Source organism: Ovis aries, chromosome X, assembly GCF_016772045.2.
Source record: "Ovis aries strain OAR_USU_Benz2616 breed Rambouillet chromosome X, ARS-UI_Ramb_v3.0, whole genome shotgun sequence".
In the NCBI taxonomy this organism is placed as follows: Eukaryota; Metazoa; Chordata; class Mammalia; order Artiodactyla; family Bovidae; genus Ovis; species Ovis aries.
The window spans coordinates 126,585,100-126,604,767 of NC_056080.1; the positions used below are offsets into that span (position 1 = coordinate 126,585,100).

General features: G+C 38.8%; 1 protein-coding gene across 1 annotated transcript in view; it reads right to left on the reverse strand.

Annotated features, from left to right (window-relative positions):
- The window catches only part of COL4A5 (collagen type IV alpha 5 chain), a 262,054-nt gene that overhangs the window by 114,759 nt on the left and 127,627 nt on the right, over positions 1 to 19,668 (reverse strand). The window contains exon 3 of the mRNA XM_004022429.5: positions 6,347 to 6,436. Within this exon, the coding sequence (XP_004022478.1) occupies positions 6,347 to 6,436 (90 nt within the window). The remainder of the gene's footprint in view (positions 1 to 6,346; positions 6,437 to 19,668) is intronic.

Genomic DNA, 19,668 nt, shown 5'->3' on the forward strand with positions numbered 1-19,668 from the left:
CAACCAGAAAAATTACCCTAGTTTAAAACCAGTTGACCAGCAGCTTTAACTTCACCTGTAATCTTAATTTCACTTACTTTTATAACCTAACATATTCACAGGTTCTGGGGATGAGTTACGGACATCTTTGGCTTCCTGGTGGCTCAGATGGTAAAGAATCCACGTGCAATGTGGGAGACCTGGGTTTGACCCCTGGGCTGGAAAGATCCCCTGGAGGAGAGCATGGCAACCCACTCCAGTACTCTTGCCTGAAAAATCCCTGTGGACAGAGGAGCCTGGTGGTATACAGTCCAAGGGGTTGCAAAGAGTTGGACACAACTGAGTGACTAAGCACAATTAGGAGGTGGATATTAATCTCCCTGTCATACTCTGCTTTAAAACAAGCTTAATAATCTACTCTTTTCACAACAGATGCATCTTTAAGGAAATTAAAGTAAATCTAAATCTATTTTAAAACTAGAAGATTGATTGCTCAATGAATCGTTTTATGTCTTCCCAGTGAAGGCAGAAATAAGACAAGGATGCCTTAATACTATATTGGTCATACTAAGCAACATGGCTAAATAAAAGAAATTAGAGGTATAAAAATTGGGGAAAATGAGGCAAAATGAATTATTTGTAAATAATATGTTTATATGCATGGGAAATCCAAGTTAATTAAATGAAAAATTATTACAGTCAATAAAATAATTCAGTAAGGTAGCTGTATATAAAAATAATATGAAGAAATCAATAGCTTTCTTATATACCAAAAACTACCTGTTAGAAAACATAATGGAAGAAAATATGCAATTTATAATAGCAGAAAAAGATAAAATATTTAGCATCAAACTGAATAAGATGTATAAGATTTGTAAGACAAGGTGACTAATGTTTATGTGGAAAAATAAGTAAGCAATTAACACTGAGAAAAATTCTGAAGAATAAAAAGCCAAATGAGGGGACACTAGCAGTGTCAGATAAAATATAACAGGTCAATCATTAAAATAGTTTGGTTCTCATATCTGAATAAGCAGACCACTGGAAGAGTATGAGAAGTCCAGAAACAGGTCCATATAATTATGTGAATTTGGTATATAATGAAAATGCATTACAAATCAGAGCAGAAAATTATATTGGGGCACACTTGTGAGGACATCTAGAAAATAAAGTAGAATTTATATCACAAAGCATACCAGGGTGAATTAGAAATTGATATAAAATTTACATGAAAGAGTAAAACTATTAATATACTGGAATAAAACATGTGAGAATTATTTTATAATCCTACAGTGGGGAAGGTGTTTCCTATTCAAAACCCAAAGCCATAAAAGACCTTCGATAAACACAGAGGCACATAAATATACACATACACAGATAAAGGGCAATCTCCCTGAAATAGAAATAGCTCACTGAAATATGAAAACACCAACAATCCAGTAGAAAAGTGGGCAAATTATATAAACACACAGTTCACAGAAATGAAAAGATGCTCAATTTTCATAAGAAAATAACATGAGTACTCATTACGAATGTATAGACCTCAGTGGCTAATGGACACAGTGGAAAGGAGGTATTTTTCACTGTATACCTTTTATGTTAATTTACTTTGAACAAAATGAATACATTATCTATGGAAAATCAATTGTTTTTAAGAATAAAGAAATACTTAGGAAATATTTTTTTTAGTTTTTTTATTTTTTAAATTTTAAAATCTTTAATTCTTACATGCGTTCCCAAACATGATACACTCCTATATATATTTGTTATTAATATATATATATATATATTTGTTTTCTGGACTTTTACTTTAATATACAAATGTATATAGATTAAAGAATAATCCTACAAAATTTTTAACTTGGTATGTACATTAATATATACACGTGTCCAAACATCCAATCACATAAAAAGTATAAATTCAGCTATATTGGGAAATATGAAGTCATAGTGGAGACTGAAGCACAAAGTGCTTCCAATTTAAAAACCCCAGAGCTTAGAAAGCAGTGAAACCTTCTCATTTTATGGATACAGAAATGGAATCACAGCAAAAGATTGAATTGCTTTCTTAATTTAAACTGCACACAACTACACGTTTAAAAATTATCATACTGCTGTACAAAAGTCCCAATTAATTGTAAATTATTTCAAAAAAAACCTAATGTAGTTAATTTTATTAAAACTGAAACCACTCAGTGAGCATGGTGTGCAAGAAACTCAGCACCTAATACCAGGTAAACTCAGATACAACAAATGTAACTTTATTTTTTTATGGTTCAACTTAATTACTAAGGACCCATTTCACTAATATCGCTGAAATTTAATCTCAATTGACTGGACTTCCCACCTCATTTTCACAAGGCTGCACCTAAGTTATGGAGAGCTTAAGTAGTTTCAAGGTGTTAAGGGGGTGGGACAGTCTAGTACAAACTCGAATTTATCGAGATGTCCTTTGCCAACAGTGTGCGTGGATTAATGCTGAGTTAGTGCCCAATTCTGGGCTTACCTGGTGGCTCTCCTCAGCCTGAAATGTGGGAGACCTGGGTTTGATCCCTGGGTTGGGAAGATCCCCTGGAGAAGGGGATGGCTACCCACTCCAGTATTCTGGCCCGGAGAATTCCACGGACTGTATAGTTCAAGGGGTCGCAGAGAGTCGGGCACGACTGAGATTTTCACTCACTGGGCTTCCTCGGTGGCTCCAATGGTAAAGAATCCACCTTCAATGAAGGAGACCCCGATTCAATCCTGGGGTCAGGAAGATTCCCCTGGAGCAGGAAATGACACCTCACTCCAATATTCTTGCCTGGAGAATCCCATGGACAGAGGAGCATGGAGAACTACAATCCATAGGGTCACAAAGAGTTGGACACGACTGAGCAACTGAGTACCTAGTGCTCAATTATACCCACTTGACTCAGATCTTTCTGTTATTTCTGTGTTGCGCTTGGGTGTACAAGAAACATTCTGATGTTTTATACCTCATTAGACTAGGAAATTCTGTCGTATATCCCACCTACTTAAATTTTATGCAGTCATTTGGAGTTTTGCTTTTTCCTCAGTGTAGAAGTTCTCTATTCAGGAAATTTATACAAACCCTGTCTATTCTTGAATCTAACAAAATTCCTTGGTGAACTGCCACCTCCTCAGAGATCATGCACAAACCTATTCCCATAATCTATGCTATGGTATAGCAAACGTTAAAAAGTATTATGTATTAAGTTAATTTTCCCCGTTTACTAAGAAGACCACTTGGTTAAGTATCCATTTGATTCCCTTCATGCTCTAATGGCATGATGTACCACTATTCCATGGAATAAAATTAGGGAGAAAAGGGGTTTTAAACCGGTTTTCTTTTCCAGGAAAATGAACAGAACTAGCCCTTGCATCTATCAGTTAATCAGTCTAACTAATACAGATAGTAAAGGAGAATGAGCCAAAAAAGCCACTAAAAAACTTCTCCCAATCTTAAAATTCACTATTACCTCTTCCCATTCCATATCTTAACATGCACATAAGATGTTATCCTTGCTCATGATATAGGAGAGACTGCCCACACAGAAGTCAATGGGGAAAAGTATTACCAACTGACAGGATGGCAGCATCTTTGGATCTTTGAGCATGGGTACAGGAGAGGGAGGGTGTATGTATCTACCCTCTCTTCTTTCTCTCTCATAGAAAAGCCTGCGTGACTTCCTCCTCACCAGATTCATTGATACACTTGTCTCAGATAGCCACCACTCAATTTGACAAACTGGTAGACATGTCACCCATCACCCAACCCTGCAGATAAATGTCTGCTGTGTCCCTGAATACAACAAATGGGTATTTCTCTAAACATGCAAATTCTTAGTACCTCAGATATCCCAACCTTGTTACACTAATGTGTTGCCACAGTTGGACTCTGATGTTACAGAAATAACATACCTCTTCAGATGTCAACTTTTTCCTAAGTTGGGATTAACTGAAAGTGAAAGTGAAGTCGCTCAGTCGTGTCCGACCCTTTGGGACCCTATGGACTGTAGCCTTCCAGGCTCCTCTGTCCATGGGATTTTCCAGGCAATAGTATTAGAGTGGGTTGCCATTTCCTTCTCCAGGGGATCTTCCCAATCCAGGGATTGAACCCGGGTCTCCTGCATTGTAGACAGACTGGGATTTGCCACTGGAGCTATTTTGACATCAATAGCGGTGGCCTTCTCCCCCATACATTCCCCTACCTTATACAAATTTTGCAGTTCCACTCAAGGACTCTACCCGCCAGGAGGGACTTCTGGCTGCTTGACTCCCATGATTATCAATGACTTTTACCCTCCCATCACCATGTGCACCCCACCTTGGGATATTTCTTTTGTAAAAGTCAGGCCTTTGACTTTCTGACCAATGTACATAACGGGGGCATGGACAAGAGACTTCTAAATATTCAAAACAGCCTCTCCCACTGAGTACATCACAGTAAAACAGAGTAAGAGTGGAAATCAAGGTAGATCGTGGTTACTCAGGAGAATAGTCTGCTCATGTTTATGTTCCTGGAAACCTTTCCCACTGTCAGGGCCATTCATTAGGAAAAGTTGTGTGCAACTTGTCCTTGAAAGTGAAGTGAAAGTGAAAGTTGCTCAGTTGTGTCTGACTCTTTGCAACCCCATTGACTATACAGTCCATGGAATTCTTGGCTAGAATACTGGAGTGGGTAACTGTTCCCTTCTCCAGGGGATCTTCCCAATCCAGGGATCAAACCCAGGTCTCCCACATGCTAGCAGATTCTTTACCAGCTGAGCCACCTGGGAAGCACAAGAATACTGGAGTGGGTAGCCTATCCCTTCTCCATGGGATCTTCCTGACCCAGGAATTGAACTGGGGTTTCCTGCATTGCAGGTGGATTCTTTACCAGCTGAGTTACCAGGGAAGCCCCAACTTGTCCTTGACCTCTACTAAAGTCATTAATGATACAACTTCAGCTTTGGAAGCACAACAGACCAGCCTCACCAACCTGGCCTGAGTAGTACTGGATTAACAGCCTAGTCTTCAACTTCCTACTGGCCAACCAAGGAATGGTCTTGCTATTGCCAGAACTTCATGACGAACCTACATCACTAAAACTGGCAAGGTAGAGCAGTCTATCACTAGACTTAAGAAAAAAGTCTTCTGGCTCTCTAAATTTGATCAGATGGGCTATGGGCCATCTATTCCTGGTTTGGTAACTGTCTGAGCCACCAGGGAAGCCCAGTGGTTGGGGCTGATGGTTAGACTCACTCCTCCAGGCAGGCCTGATCATCTTACTTGGAGTAATTTTGATCATGACCATGATCCACTGTAGCCTCATACTAATTATATTTTGACACAACTCTTCAAAGTCCGACCCATCCAAGTCCATGTTGGAGTGACCTATGTTTCTAATTTGGGTCTTAAAAAATCAAGAGATGAAATTGAGGAGTCTGGCTCCTGGCTAAAGATCTATGTGTGATTTTTCAGACCCAACCATAGGCAGTTACAAAGACCTCATGGTAAACCTCATATAGAAAAGCTGCCCATCCTATGCCAGAAAGCCTCATATAAGAAAGTGGCCCATCCCATGCCAGAAAGCCTCATATAGGAAAGCGGCCCATCCCACACCAGAATTAGTGCACAGCCAATGCATGTCAGTCTCTGAAGGGAGTTGTAGTTAAGGTATCAGTCCTCCTGGAGGGTCACGCTCTTATGCACATCTGCATTGAAAGGCCTCTTTATATGGAGCCTTGGTGAAGACATCTTTATTGAGTGCAGGATGGGGACCTTGACTTTTTTGTGTGTGTTCTCTGTACTTTTCCACTCCTAGCTCTTCCCTCTCTCCCTGCATCCATCCAGCCCTCTGGTATACAAAAAACAGCAGTTTTCTCCCTTCAAGCTTCCGGAGCAATGAAACAATTCCCCATGCTGAAGCATTTGACCCTCACTGGCACTTTTCCATGAGGAATGATGGAACAGTGGGGAAATCCACACTTTCTCTGATTTATGTTTTGCTTATACACACTATCACGGTAAGTGACTAAAGGCTTGACTGTTACTTTCATTTTGGCTTGTTGTCTTAACCAGTACTCTGACACCTGGCAGTACAGCGCTCTCCAGTTCAGCTCCTGACAGGACTTAATTTTTGTTCAGGATCCCAATAACCACACACCATTAACAGTATCTTCCAAAAGCATTTGAATACAGCAGTAATATTTAGACCTTTACAAAAACCAACAATGAAGTATAAATTCTTGGCCATTCTACTGTTTTATTTAAATATTAGTTTCTGGCTGTAATTCAGTAACTTTTTAATTCATCTGACACTTATCCCATATTAAGATGCCTTCATTTCTTTGGTATTACTGACTGGCAACTTAGCACGTACCTTTTGTCCCCGAGGCCCTGGGGGCCCTTCTGGACCTGGAAATCCAGGCAAACCTGGGTGGCCTTCCAAACCTGGAAATCCTCTCTCCCCCTGCAATTGAACAAGAAAGATAAGGTCACTCATCAATTTTCAAGCAGAAGCATGGATGAGATTCAAAAACATCAAATGACTATCTACAGAAGATTAATTTATTTATGCTAAATTCAGAGTATCTACTAGCATGGAGAAAATTGTATGATATGAGTAGAAAAACACAAACTACTCTAAATTTATATCATATTTGGTAATATAATCTCTTGCTTTCTCATAAAATTTAAAGGCTTATCAGAGATGAAATAAAGTTGAAACATACTGACATGAAGAATTTAACAGGGAAGATGGCAATAAATTCAGGAAGCTCGGTCTGAAGGGGTTACAATGAAATAAGTATGGTACACAGATGAAGAAGGTTAAAAGAACATCAGAGAACATTTCAGGTTTGTAGTAGAGCATAGAGTTGTAGGATTATTAATAATGGAAATTAATTAAATGCTTAGTGACAAGTTAGCTAGAAAAGGGCTTGATAATATCAAGATCTTTATATATTTTTTCTGATTATAAAATTAAATTTAAAAAAAGGAATCCATGTTTGTTCTGGAAAAACAAATAAGAAAAAAACCACCACTAATTATGACTCAAGTCCCAGTTCTGACCACAACACTTATCAACACCAGCACAGGAGGCTGCCTACCTACTAGTGAGGATCCACCACATCTAATCAGCATCTATCAACAAAGGTTGCGTGATGTGCAAATCTCTACAACCAGATAGGTGGCGGCTACAGAGCCACCATCTGTACTAACATACCATTAGACATATTAGAGTTAGTTAACTTGCATACAGTCAATTATGCTAAGAGTGTGAACCCCAACATCTCCAGGGGATCCAATCACAGAAAGCAAATTCACCACTATTACATTTAAGAACCCCAAGGGCTCATAGTTGCAAGGCATGAGCTTCCAACTGCTTGGCTGCACGCAGTTCCTTTACTTTTCTAAGGCTTGAAGGTTGAGTCTCTGGCCAAAGGCTCTGGACCTTTTTCTGGGAACCACTCTCCCCAGATTCTATCCACACTGACAGCCTAGGCAGCACATGAGAAAGACGAAGCATCTATATCTACAAGTTCAGTTCAGTTCAGTTCAGTTCAGTCACTCAGTTGTGTCCGACTCTTTGTGACCCCATGAATCGCAGCACACCAGGCCTCCCTGTCCATCACCAACTCCCGGAGTTCACTCAGACTCACGTCCATCGAGTTCATGATGTCATCCAGCCATCTCATCCTCGCTCGTCCCCTTCTCCTACTGCCCCAAATCCCTCCCAGGATCAGAGTCTTTACCAATGAGTCAACTCTTCGCATGAGGTGGCCAAAGTACTGCAGTTTCAGCTTTAGCATCATTCCTTCCAAAGAAATCCCAGGGTTGATCTCCTTCAGAATGGACTGGTTGGATCTCCTTGAAGTCCAAGGGACTCTCAAGAGTCTTCTCCAACACCACAGTTCAAAAGCATCAATTCTTTGGCGCTCAGCCTTCTTCACAGTCCAACTCTCACATCCATACATGACCACAAGAAAAACCATAGCCTTGACTAGACGGACCTTGGTCAGCAAAGTAATGTCTCTGCTTTTCAATATACTATCTAGGTTGGTCATAACTTTCCTTCCAATGAGTAAGCGTCTTTTAATTTCATGGCTGCAGTCACCATCTGCAGTGATTTTGGAGCCCCAAAAAATAAAGTCTGACACTGTTTCTGCATCTATTTACCATGAAATGATGGGACCAGATGCCATGATCTTCTTTTTCTGAATGTTGAGTTTTCAGCCAACTTTTTCACTGTCCTCTTTCACTTTCATCAAGAGGCTTTTTAGCTCCTCTTCACTTTCTGCCATAAGGGTGGTGTCATCTGCATATCTGAGGTTACTGATATTTCGCCCGGCAATCTTGATTCCAGCTTGTATTTCTTCCAGTCCAGCCTTTCTCGTGATGTACTCTGATATAAGTTAAATAAGCAGGGTGACAATATACAGCCTTGATGTACTCCTTTTCCTATTTGGAACCAGTCTGTTGTTCCATGTCCAGTTCTAACTGTTGCTTCCTGACCTGCATACAGATTTCTAAAGAGGCAGGTTAGGTGGTCTGGTATTCCCATCTCTTTCAGAATTTTCCACAGTTTATTGTGATCCACACAGTCAAAGGCTTTGGCATAGTCAGTAAAGCAGAAATAGATGTTTTTCTGGAACTCTCTTGCTTTTTCCATGATCCAGCAGATGTTAGCAATTTGATCTCTGGTTCCTCTGCCTTTTCTAAAACCAGCTTGAACATCAGGGAGTTCACGGTTCACGTATTGCTGAAGTCTGGCTTGGAGAATTTTGAGCATTACTTTACTAGCATGTGAGATGAGTGCAATTGTGTGGTAGTTTGAGCATTCTTTGGCATTGCCTTTCTTTGGGATTGGAATGAAAACTGACCTTTTCCAGTCCTGTGGCCACTGCTGAGCTTTCCAAATTTCCTGGCATATTGAGTGCAGCACTTTCACAGCATCATCTTTCAGGATTTGAAACAGCTCAACTGGAATTCCATCACCTCCACTAGCTTTGTTCATAGTGATGCTTTCTAAGGCCCACTTGACTTCACTTTCCAAGATGTCTGGCTCTAGATTAGTGATCACATCATCATGATTATCTGGGTCGTGAAGATCTTTTTTGTACAATTCTTCCATGTATTCTTGCCACCTCTTCTTAATATCTTCTGCTTCTGTTAGGACCAGACCATTTCTGTCCTTTATTGAGCCCATCTTTGCATGAAATGTTCCCTTGGTATCTCTAGTTTTCTTGAAGAGATCTCTAGTCTTTCCCATTCTGTTGTTTTCCTCTGTTTCTTTGCATTGATCGCTGAAGAAGGCTTTCTTATCTCTTCTTGCTATTCTTTGGAACTCTGCATTCAGATGCTTATATCTTTCCTTTTCTCCTTTGCTTTTCGCCTCTCTTCTTTTCACAGCTATGTGTAAGGCCTCCCCAGACAGCCATTTTGCTTTTTTGCATTTCTTTTCCATGGGGATGGTCTTGATCCCTGTCTCCTGTACAATGTCACGAACCTCATTCCATAGTTCATCAGGCACTCTATCTATCAGATCTAGGCCCTTAAATCTATTTCTCACTTCCACTGTATAATCATAAGGGATTTGATTTAGGTCATACCTGAATGGTCTAGTGGTTTTCCCTACTTTCTTCAATTTGAGTTTGAATTTGGTAATAAGGAATTCATGATCTCAGCCACAGTCAGCTCCCCGTCTTGTTTTTGTTGACTGTATAGAGTTTCTCCATCTTTGGCTGCAATGAATATGATCAGTCTGATTTCAGTGTTGACCGTCTGGTGATGTCCATGTGTAGAGTCTTCTCTTGTGTTGCTGGAAGAGGGTGTTTGCTATGACCAGTGCATTTTCTTGGCAAAACTCTATTAGTCTTTGCCCTGCTTCATTCTACATTCCAAGGCCAAATTTGCCTGTTACTCCAGGTGTTTCTTGACTTCCTACTTTTCAAGGCAACTGACTAATGGCCCATAAGAGGCATATACCCCCGGTGATTAAGGGACAACAGACTTTCATTCACAATCCCAGTGGACATGTGTGTCTGTGTGTGTGTCTGTCTGTGTGTGTGTCTGTGTGTGTGTGTGTGTGTGTGTGTGTGTGTGTGAAATACTAAGTTTAGCCTGGATAGCTTAGATAATCTTGTACTGAATACTTTCTTGTTATGTTGAATCATACTATAATAAATATAAGAACTTTGAAAAGGCTACTTCTGGTCAGTTTTCACTTATTACTTCAAAACCAATGAAGCAAATGTTACCCAATTAATGGTAGGTCTCAACATTCCTATAGCATTGACAATAATTATCATTATTGACATATTACTCTATTTTCTATCTTCAATAAATACATCTCTTTGTTGTTTTAATTACTCATAGGGTTGTGAAAATTTAGCATCCAACGGGCTTAACTGGTGGCTTAGATGGTAAAGAATCTGTCTGCAATGTGGGAGACCCAGGTTTGATCCCTGGGGTGGGAAAATGCCCTGGAGAAGGAAATGGTAACCCACTCCAGTATTCTTGCCTGGAGAAGTCCATGAACAGAAGAGCCTGGTGGGCTAAAGTCCACGGAGTCGCAAAGAGTCAGACATGACTGAGCGACAAACATACATACATACACACACACACACACACACACACACACACACAATCTCAATTCCATTATTTTGAAGAAAACAGAACAAGAAAAGAGAAATAGAAGATTAAAAAATTTTAGACCTGGATTGCCTCAATTCACTACATAGCCCATTTCTAGCAGAGCTGGTAACAGGAATCTAATCAAAAGTGCCAGTCAGAAAGGAAGCTAGAATGAAATAAAATGATCTAGTTGGAGTAGATTTCCATAAGCGGAAAACACAGCTATATTTTAGGATCTCTTCTGGTATTTACCAGAGAAGGCAATGGCACCCCACTCCAGTACTCTTGCCTGGAAAATCCCATGGGCGGAGGAGCATGGTAGGCTGCAGTCCATGGGGTCACAAAGAGTCAGACACGACTGAGCGACTTCACTTTCACTTTTCACTTTCAGGCATTGGAGAAGGAAATGGCAACCCACTCCAGCATTCTTGCCTGGAGAATCCCAAGGATGGGGTAGCCTGGTGGCCCGCCGTCTCTGGGGTTGCACAGAGTTGGACACGACTGAAGCGACTTAGCAGCAGCAGCAGCAGCTGGTATTTAGAGCACATCTCTGCCAAAACTTGAGGCTAATTCTTGAAGTGAATGTGAAGTTGCTCAGTCGTATTCAACTCTTTGCGACCCCATGGACTGTAGACTTCCAGGATCCTCTGTCCATGGGATTTTCCAGGAAATAGTACTGGAGTGGATTGCCATTTCCTTCTCCAGGGGATCTTCCCAACCCAGGGCTCGAACCCAGGTCTCTCGCATTGTAGACAAATCTTTACCATCTGAGCCACCAGGGAAGTCGAGCTATATAGTTTCAGAAGCCAAATGGCTACCTGAGCTATAGATAATAGAGGAATAAACTAGAAACTGAAAGTTCAGTTCAGTTCATTCGCGCAGTCATGTCCGACTCTTTGCGACCCCATGAATCACAGCACGCCAGGCCTCCCTGTCCATCACCAACTCCCAGAGTTCACTCAGACTCACGTCCATCGAGTCCGTGATGCCATCCAGCCATCACATCCTCGGTCATCCCCTTCTCCTCCTGTCCCTAATCCCTCCCAGGATCAGAGTCTTTTCCAATGAGTCAACTGTTCCCATGAGGTGGCCAAAATACTGGAGTTTCAGCTTTAGCATCATTCCTTCCAAAGAAATCCCAGGGCTGATCTCCTTCAGAATGGATTGGTTGGATCTCCTTGAAGTCCAAGGGACTCTCAAGAGTCTTCTCCAACACCACAGTTCAAAAGTATCAATTCTTCGGCACTCAGCCTTCTTCACAGTCCAACTCTCACATCCATACATGACCACAGGAAAAACCATAGCCTTGACTAGATGGACCTTAGTCAGCAAAGTAATGTCTCTGCTTTTGAATATACTATCTAGGTTGGTCATAACTTTTCTTCCAAAGAGTAAGCATCTTTTAATTTCATGGCTAAAATCACCATCTGCAGTGATTTTGGAGCCCAAAAAAATAAAGTCTGACACTGTTTCCACTGTTTTCCCATCTATTTCCCATCAAGTGATGGGACCGGATGCCATGATCTTCGTTTTCTGAATGTTGAACTTTAAGCCAACATTTTCACTCTCCTCTTTCACTTTCATCAAGAGGCTTTTAGTTCCTCTTCACTTTCTGCCATAAGGGTGGTGTCATCTGCATATCTGAGGTTATTGATATTTTTCCTGGCAATCTTGATTCCAGCTTGTGTTTATTCCAGTCCAGTAGAGAGTGCTAAAAAGCTTAACTACACTTGTGTTAATAAGAACCATATACCTATACCAGATTCCTATCCTGAAATCTCCTCACACAATAGTCAAATAATGTTGTAGTCCTATCTACCTGACAGAGCAGTATCATCCCAAGAAAGACAGAACAGCAGCTACTGGAGGAATGTAGCAGAAAATCTGCAATAGCAACCTCCAGTCTTCAAAAGGTAGAAAGTTTCCTGCAGTAGAAACTATAGAAGGCTTCCATGAGGAGAGGGTACAAGAGGGTCCTCTAAACTAATTCCTAATATAGGAAGTAGGGAAGGATGACATTTGTTGCATGCCTACCCTTTCTACTGGTTGTCAGGTAATTATTTAATCCTTATAGCTAGCTAGATTTTAGTGTAATTTGCTAATAACACTCACTAACATAGAAAATGATGTGGTGCACCTATTTCTGAAGGTTAAACTTAAGAAAACCTGGTTTGTGCTGCCTGCCCACATTTGGATAAAAAAAATATATATTCTAATTTTTCCTTGTGGGATAATAGTCTTCTCTCTCTGCCTGTCCCTTAAATATTGGTATTACATTGAATGCCCTTTTTGACCCTTTCTCTGGGTTATCTCAAATATTAACATATTTTTTTCCTAAAAGCTGGGTTCACAGGGCCAAATGTCTTAAACATCTCCTCTTGATGTTTAAGGCACCTAACACTCAACAATAACAATAGGAAATGTGTATTGAAAGCTTTCTATGTGCCAAGGTTCATTCTTAATTCTTTCCATGTTTCATCTTATTTAATCCTCCCAATGACAATATAAGGTAAATACTATTATTATTTCTACTTTACAGATGAAGAATTAAAGCAAAGAGAAGTTGAATAATTTTCTCAAAAGCAAATTTAACATAAACAACATTGAATTCATTATCTTTCAGCCATACTATTTATTTCAGGAAATAACATAATCCAGCTACCTTCACCAGAAATTTATAATAATCTCAACTCCATTCTCTCCATTTTCCTTTCATCTAACCAATTATGCTATGTTCATCATAGTATTCTTAGGGCCCAATAGAACAAATACACAGCAAATATTCATTCAGTGAATGACCTTCCTTCAGTTCAGTTCAGTTCAGTTGTTCAGTCGTGTCCGACTCTTTGTGACCCCGTGGACTGAGCTCACAAGGCCCCCCTGTCCATCACCAACTCCTGGAGTTTACTCAAACTCATTTATGGCACATGCTTGCCTCAAAGATTCAGAAAAAAATAAGAGCTAGGATTAGGGAAAATTATATAAAAGATGACTTTTATTTGCAATAAAGCTGGCTTATATACAAGCTAGAATTTAAAAGAAGGATAATAGACTAATTTCAGTTCAGTTCAGTCACTCAGTTGTGTCCTACTCTTTGTGACTTCATGGACTGCAGCAACCCAGGCCTCCCTGTCCATCACCACCTCCTGGAGTTTACTCAAACTCATGTCCATTGAGTCAGTGATGCCATCCAACCATCTCATCCTCTGTCGTCCCCTTCTCCCACCTTCAATCTTTCCCAGTATCAGTCTTTTCAAATGAGTCAGCTCTTTGCATCAAGTGGCCAAAGTATTGGAGTTTCAGCTTCAACATCAGTCCTTCCAATGAATATTTAGGACTAATTTTCTTTAGGATTGACTGGTTGGATCTCCTTTCTGTCCAAGGGACTCTCAAGAGTTTTCTCCAACACCACAGTTCAAAAGCTTCAATTCTTTGGCGCTCAGCTTTCTTTATAGTCCATCTCTCACATCCATACATGACTACTGGAAAAACCATAGCCTTAACTTTTCAGATCTTTGTTGGCAAAGTAATGTTTCTGCTTTCTAATATGCTATCTAGGTTGGTCATAACTTTTCTCCCAAGGAGTAAGCATCTTTTAATTTTGAAGTAGAAGCTACTTTGTGAGTAAGAGGTACAAATAAAAATTTTACAGGAAGGGCACATTATAATCACAAGAAGAAAGTTATGTGATCATGGAAATTAAAAAATAAATGCTAAGAATAGTTTCTTGGGGCTTCCCTGGTGGTACAGTGGTTAAGAATTCACCTTGCAATGCATGGGACACCAGATTGAACCCTGGTGCAGGAGGATCCCACATGCCATGAAGCAACTAAGCCTGTGTGCCACAACTACTGAGTTTGCACTCTAGAGCTTGCGAGCTGCAAATACTAAGCCCACAAACCCTAGAGCCCAAAGTCCACAACAAGTGAAGGCACCACAATGAGAAAGTCCCGTACTGCAACTAGAGAGTAGCCGTCACTCACTGCAATTAAAGCCTGAGTGCAAAAATGAAGACCCAGCACAGACAAATGTGAAAATAAATACAAAATTAAAAAAAAAAACAGTTTCTCAAAACAGGTACACAATTAACACGAAAAATATTGGATTTCTGAGGATAGGAAAAGTAAAAATTAGGACAAACTGTCACAATGACAATTACAATTAAAATTATTTGAAGATTATACTACTATAAAAAGTAAAAATTATATAAACCTATGGGCAAAGCAATACCCTTAACAGATAAATGGAAACAATGACTTAATTAGGTAATGTAATTATAATGGTTTTATAATTATATAAATTATGGGCAACTGTGTCTTCTTTTGTGTATTTTCTATTGTCTTTGTAATTACATAGCACAAAGAAATATCTGAAGTGATTAGAACAAGAATATGGATCTTTAGGAACTGTCAAAATGGAAATAATCTATATATATAATATATATAGATATATAGATAAATAATATATATATAATTAACTTATATTTAATTTTAAAAAATAAGTTTAATACAGAAGCATGTACATTCTGCCAAAGGAATGCGTTCAAGTACATAAATTTCACTTAAAGTACACAATTTGAAAATTTTTGTCATATATGTGACAACCAAAATAATGAACATATCTATCACTCATAAAGATTTCCTTGTCTTTTCAACAAATGGTGCTAGAAAAACTGGACGTTCCCTGAAAAAAAAAATTCTATACACACACCTTACACCTTCATAAAAATAACTCAAAATAGAAAAGAGACTTAAATGCAAAACATAAAACTCCTAGAAAATAACATGGGAGAAAACCTAGATGACCTAGGATGTGGTGGTGACATTTTAGATGCCACAACAAGGGCACAATCCACAAAAGAAATAATTGATAAGCTGGACTTCAAGAAAATGAAAAACTTCTGCTCTGCAAGAAACAATGTCAAGAGAATGAGAAGACAAATCACAGACTGGGACAAAACATTTTCAAAAGATATATCTGATAAAGGACTGTTATCCAAAGTAGACAAAGAACTCTTAAAAACTCAACAATAAGAAAACAACCTGATTTAAAAATGGGTCAAAGACTCTATGGGGCTCCCCTGGTGGCTCAGACTGTAAAGAATCACCCTGCAGTATAGGACACCCGGGATTGATCCCTGGGTCAGGAAGATCCCCTGGAAAAGGGAATGGCTACCCACTCCAGTATTCTTGCCTGGAAAATTCCATGGTCAGAGGAGCCTGGAGGGTTACAGTCCATGGAATTGGAAAGAGACACAACTAAGAGACAGAAACTCACTCACAAAAACTTTAACAAATACCTCACTGAAAAAGATATACAGATGGCAAGTAAGCATATGAAAAAATGCCCCACATCATATGTCATCAGGGAAATAGAAATTAAAAGATAGCAATGAGATCCCTTTACACAACCCATTAAAATGGCCAAAATCCAAGGTATTGACAATACCAAATGCTGACAAGGATGTGAAGCAACAGGAACTCTCATTCATTACTGGTGGAATGCAAAATGGTGCAGCCACTTTGGAAGACACTTTGGCAGTTTCTTACAGAACTAAACATACTTTTATCATATGATCTAGCAATCGTGTTCCTTGATATTTACCCACAGGAGCTGAAAATTTATGTCCACACAAAAATCTGCATGTGAATGTTTATAGCAGTTTTATTCATAATTGCCAAACCTGGAAGCAACCAAGATGTTTTTCAGTAGGTGAACAGATAAAATGTGGTGCATTCAGACAAAGAAATATTATGAATATCAGTCCAGAAAGAAACAAGCTATCACATCATGAAAAGACATGAAGGAAATTTAAATGCATATCACTAATTGAAAGGAGCTAATCTGAAAAGGCTGCATACCATGTAATTCTAACTATATGACATTCTGGGAAAGGTAAAAGTATACCAACAGTAAAAATATCAGTGGTTGCCAGTGGGTACAGGTTGGGGAGATCAATAGAGGGAGCAGAGTTCTTCTTTAGGTCAGCGAAAATATTCTGTATGATAATTTAATATGGATGCCTGTCATTATACATTTTTCCAAACACACAGAATGTATAATACCAAGAGTAAATGCTAAGGTAAAATTTAAATTTTGGGTTATAATGACATAACAATGTAGGTTCATCAACTGTAACAAATGTACCACTATGGTATAGCTGGGGAGGCTATGCATGTGTGGGGGCAGGGCACATACGGGAAATTTGTATCTCCTTCTATTTTTCTATGAACCTAAAACCGCACAAAAAAATAAAATCTTTTAAAAATAACAATATTAAATGAAATATTATAAACATTAAAAATTTCCTTGTTCCCCTTTATGTCTTCCTCCTGCCTCTACTCATAACCCCAGGCAATAACTGATTTGCCTTCCATCACCAGGGACTAATTTTCATTTTTCAAAGTTTTTTATTAATGGAATTATACAGAATATGCATTTTGTCTAACTTTTTACTCAGCATAATTACTTTGTGATTTAGAAGTGTGTCGGTAGTTCATTCCTTTCTATTGCTGAGTAGTAGAGTAGTATTCCATTGTGTGTATATATATATATATCACCCTTGAACAACATGAGGGTCAGGAGTGCCAACCCCTGTGTGGTTAAAAATCTGAGTATAATTTTACAGCTGGTGCTCCAAATCTTCAGTTCTTTAACTACAGATTCTAATCAACTACAGACTGCATACTACTATAGTATGTATTTATTGAAATAAATCTGAATATAAGTAGACCCATGAAGTTAAAATCCATGTTGTTCAAGGATCAGCTCTACTACAATTTGCTAAGATTCATTCACCTGTTAAAAGGCAGTTGATTCCTGTTTCTGGCTATTACAAATAGAGCTACCATGACATCATGTACAAGGATGGTATAGACACATGCTTTCATTTCTCATGAGTAAATGCCTAGGAACAGAGGGGGTCATATGACAGGTTTATGTTAACCTGTTTAAGAAACTGCCAAACTATTTTCCAAAGTATTTGCATCATTCTAGATCTCTACCAGCAATCTGTGATAATTTCAGTTGCTCCACACCTTTATCTGTATTTGGTATGGTTATGTTCTAATATTTACACATTCTTATATATTTATAGTAGTATCTCCTCATAGTTTTATTATACATTTCCCTAATTATTAATGTTGAGTAACTTTTCATGTGGTTACTTGCCATCATCTATATGATGCCATCATCTATTCTTTTGGGAAGTGTCTTCAAATCTTTAGCCATCTTGTTTTTAATTTAATTTTACTTGGGGATGTTTATTATTTAGTTTTGAGATTTCTTTATATATTTTGGTTTCAAGATTCTTATCAGATAGGTAATTTATTAATATTTTTTCCTAGACTGTGGACTGTCTTTTCATTCTCTTAGTATTTTCAGAAAAGAATACATTCTTGGGGTTCCCTGGTGGCTTAGTGGTAAAGAATCCACCTGCCAATGCAGGACACACAGGTTCAATCCCTGATCCAGAAAGATCCCACAACTTGCAGTGCAACTAAGCTCATGCCCCACAACTACTGAGTCTGTGCTCTAGAGCCTGGGAACCCAACTAGAGTCTGTGCACCCTAGAGCCCATGCTCTGCACCAAGAAAAGCCACTGCAATGAGAAGCCCATGCATCACAACTGGAGTGTAGACCCTGCTCACCACAACTAGAGAAAGCCTGTGCACCAATAAAGACCCAGCACAGCCAAAAATAAATAAATAAACTTATTTTTTTGAAAAAGATACGTTTATGTGTTCTAATTAATACAATACTGTAAAGTAATTAACCTCCAATTAAAATAAATAAATTTATATTAAAAAATAAAGAAATCTTTTAAAAGATACGTTCTTTATTTTGATGAAATACAATTTGCCAGTCTTTCTTTTACAGATCATGTTTTGTTGTCATATCTAAGAAATATCTACCTAATCCAAAGTCACAAGGATTTTTTCCTATGTTTTCTTCTGAAAGATTTGTAGACTTACATTTTATAGATTAAGGCTTTATATTTAGGTCTATGATCCATTTTGAGTTAATTTTTGCATACAGTGCAAGCAGTGAGTCAAAGTTCATTTTTGTGAATATGCATATCCAGTTCTTCCAGTACTCTTTGTTGTAAAGACCATCTTTTCTCCACTGAATTGTTTTTGCACTTTCGTCAGTAAATCAATTCATCATGCACCTATGGGTCTAGCAATGGACTCTATTGTGTTCCATTCATCTATATGTCTATCTTTTTTTTTTTTTGCTATTAGCACACTATCATGTTTACTTTAGTTTTATTTTAAGTCTTAGAATTGTGTAATATAGATATTTCAGCTTCATTCTTTTAAAAAGCTATGTTAGCATTTACACCTGAAATTTATTTAGTTTTTAAAATATTTATTTATACTGCTGTGTTGGGTCTTAGTTTTGACATGTGGGATCTTTCATTGCAGCCCACACTCTCTAGTTGTGGTGTGTGGGCTTACTTGCTCTGCAGCATGTGGGAACTTAGTTCCCTGACCAGGGATCAAACCTGAGTACTCTGCATTGCAAGGCAGATTCTTAACCACTGTACCACAGGGAAGTCCTTACACCTGAATTTTGTACATAGTAAGTAGCTTCAGTAGAGTCCAGCTCTTTGTAACCTTATAGACAGTAGCCTGCCAGGCTCCTCTGCCCATGGGATTCCCCAAGCAAGAATACTGGAATGGGTTGCCATGCCCTCCTTCAGGGGGATCTTCCTCATCCAGGGATCTAACCCAGGTCTCATTCATTGCAGGCAGATCTTAAGATCTGAGCCACCAGGGAAGCCCACATTGGAATTTTAGAATCAGCTTAATTTCTACAAGAAAAGTAAGAAGGTCTATTAATCTATATATAAATTTGGAGAGAACTGGCATCTTAGTAATGTTGAGCACTTTAATCCCTAAACATGATGTATATCTATGTTAATTCAGGTATTCATTTCTCTCAACAATATTTTTGTAGTTTTCAGTGCACTGGATTTACACATTTTTGTCTGACTTGCTCCCATGTATTTCAAATTTCTGGGGCTCTTGCAAAAGGCATTTTTATAACTCCTAGTCCCAAATT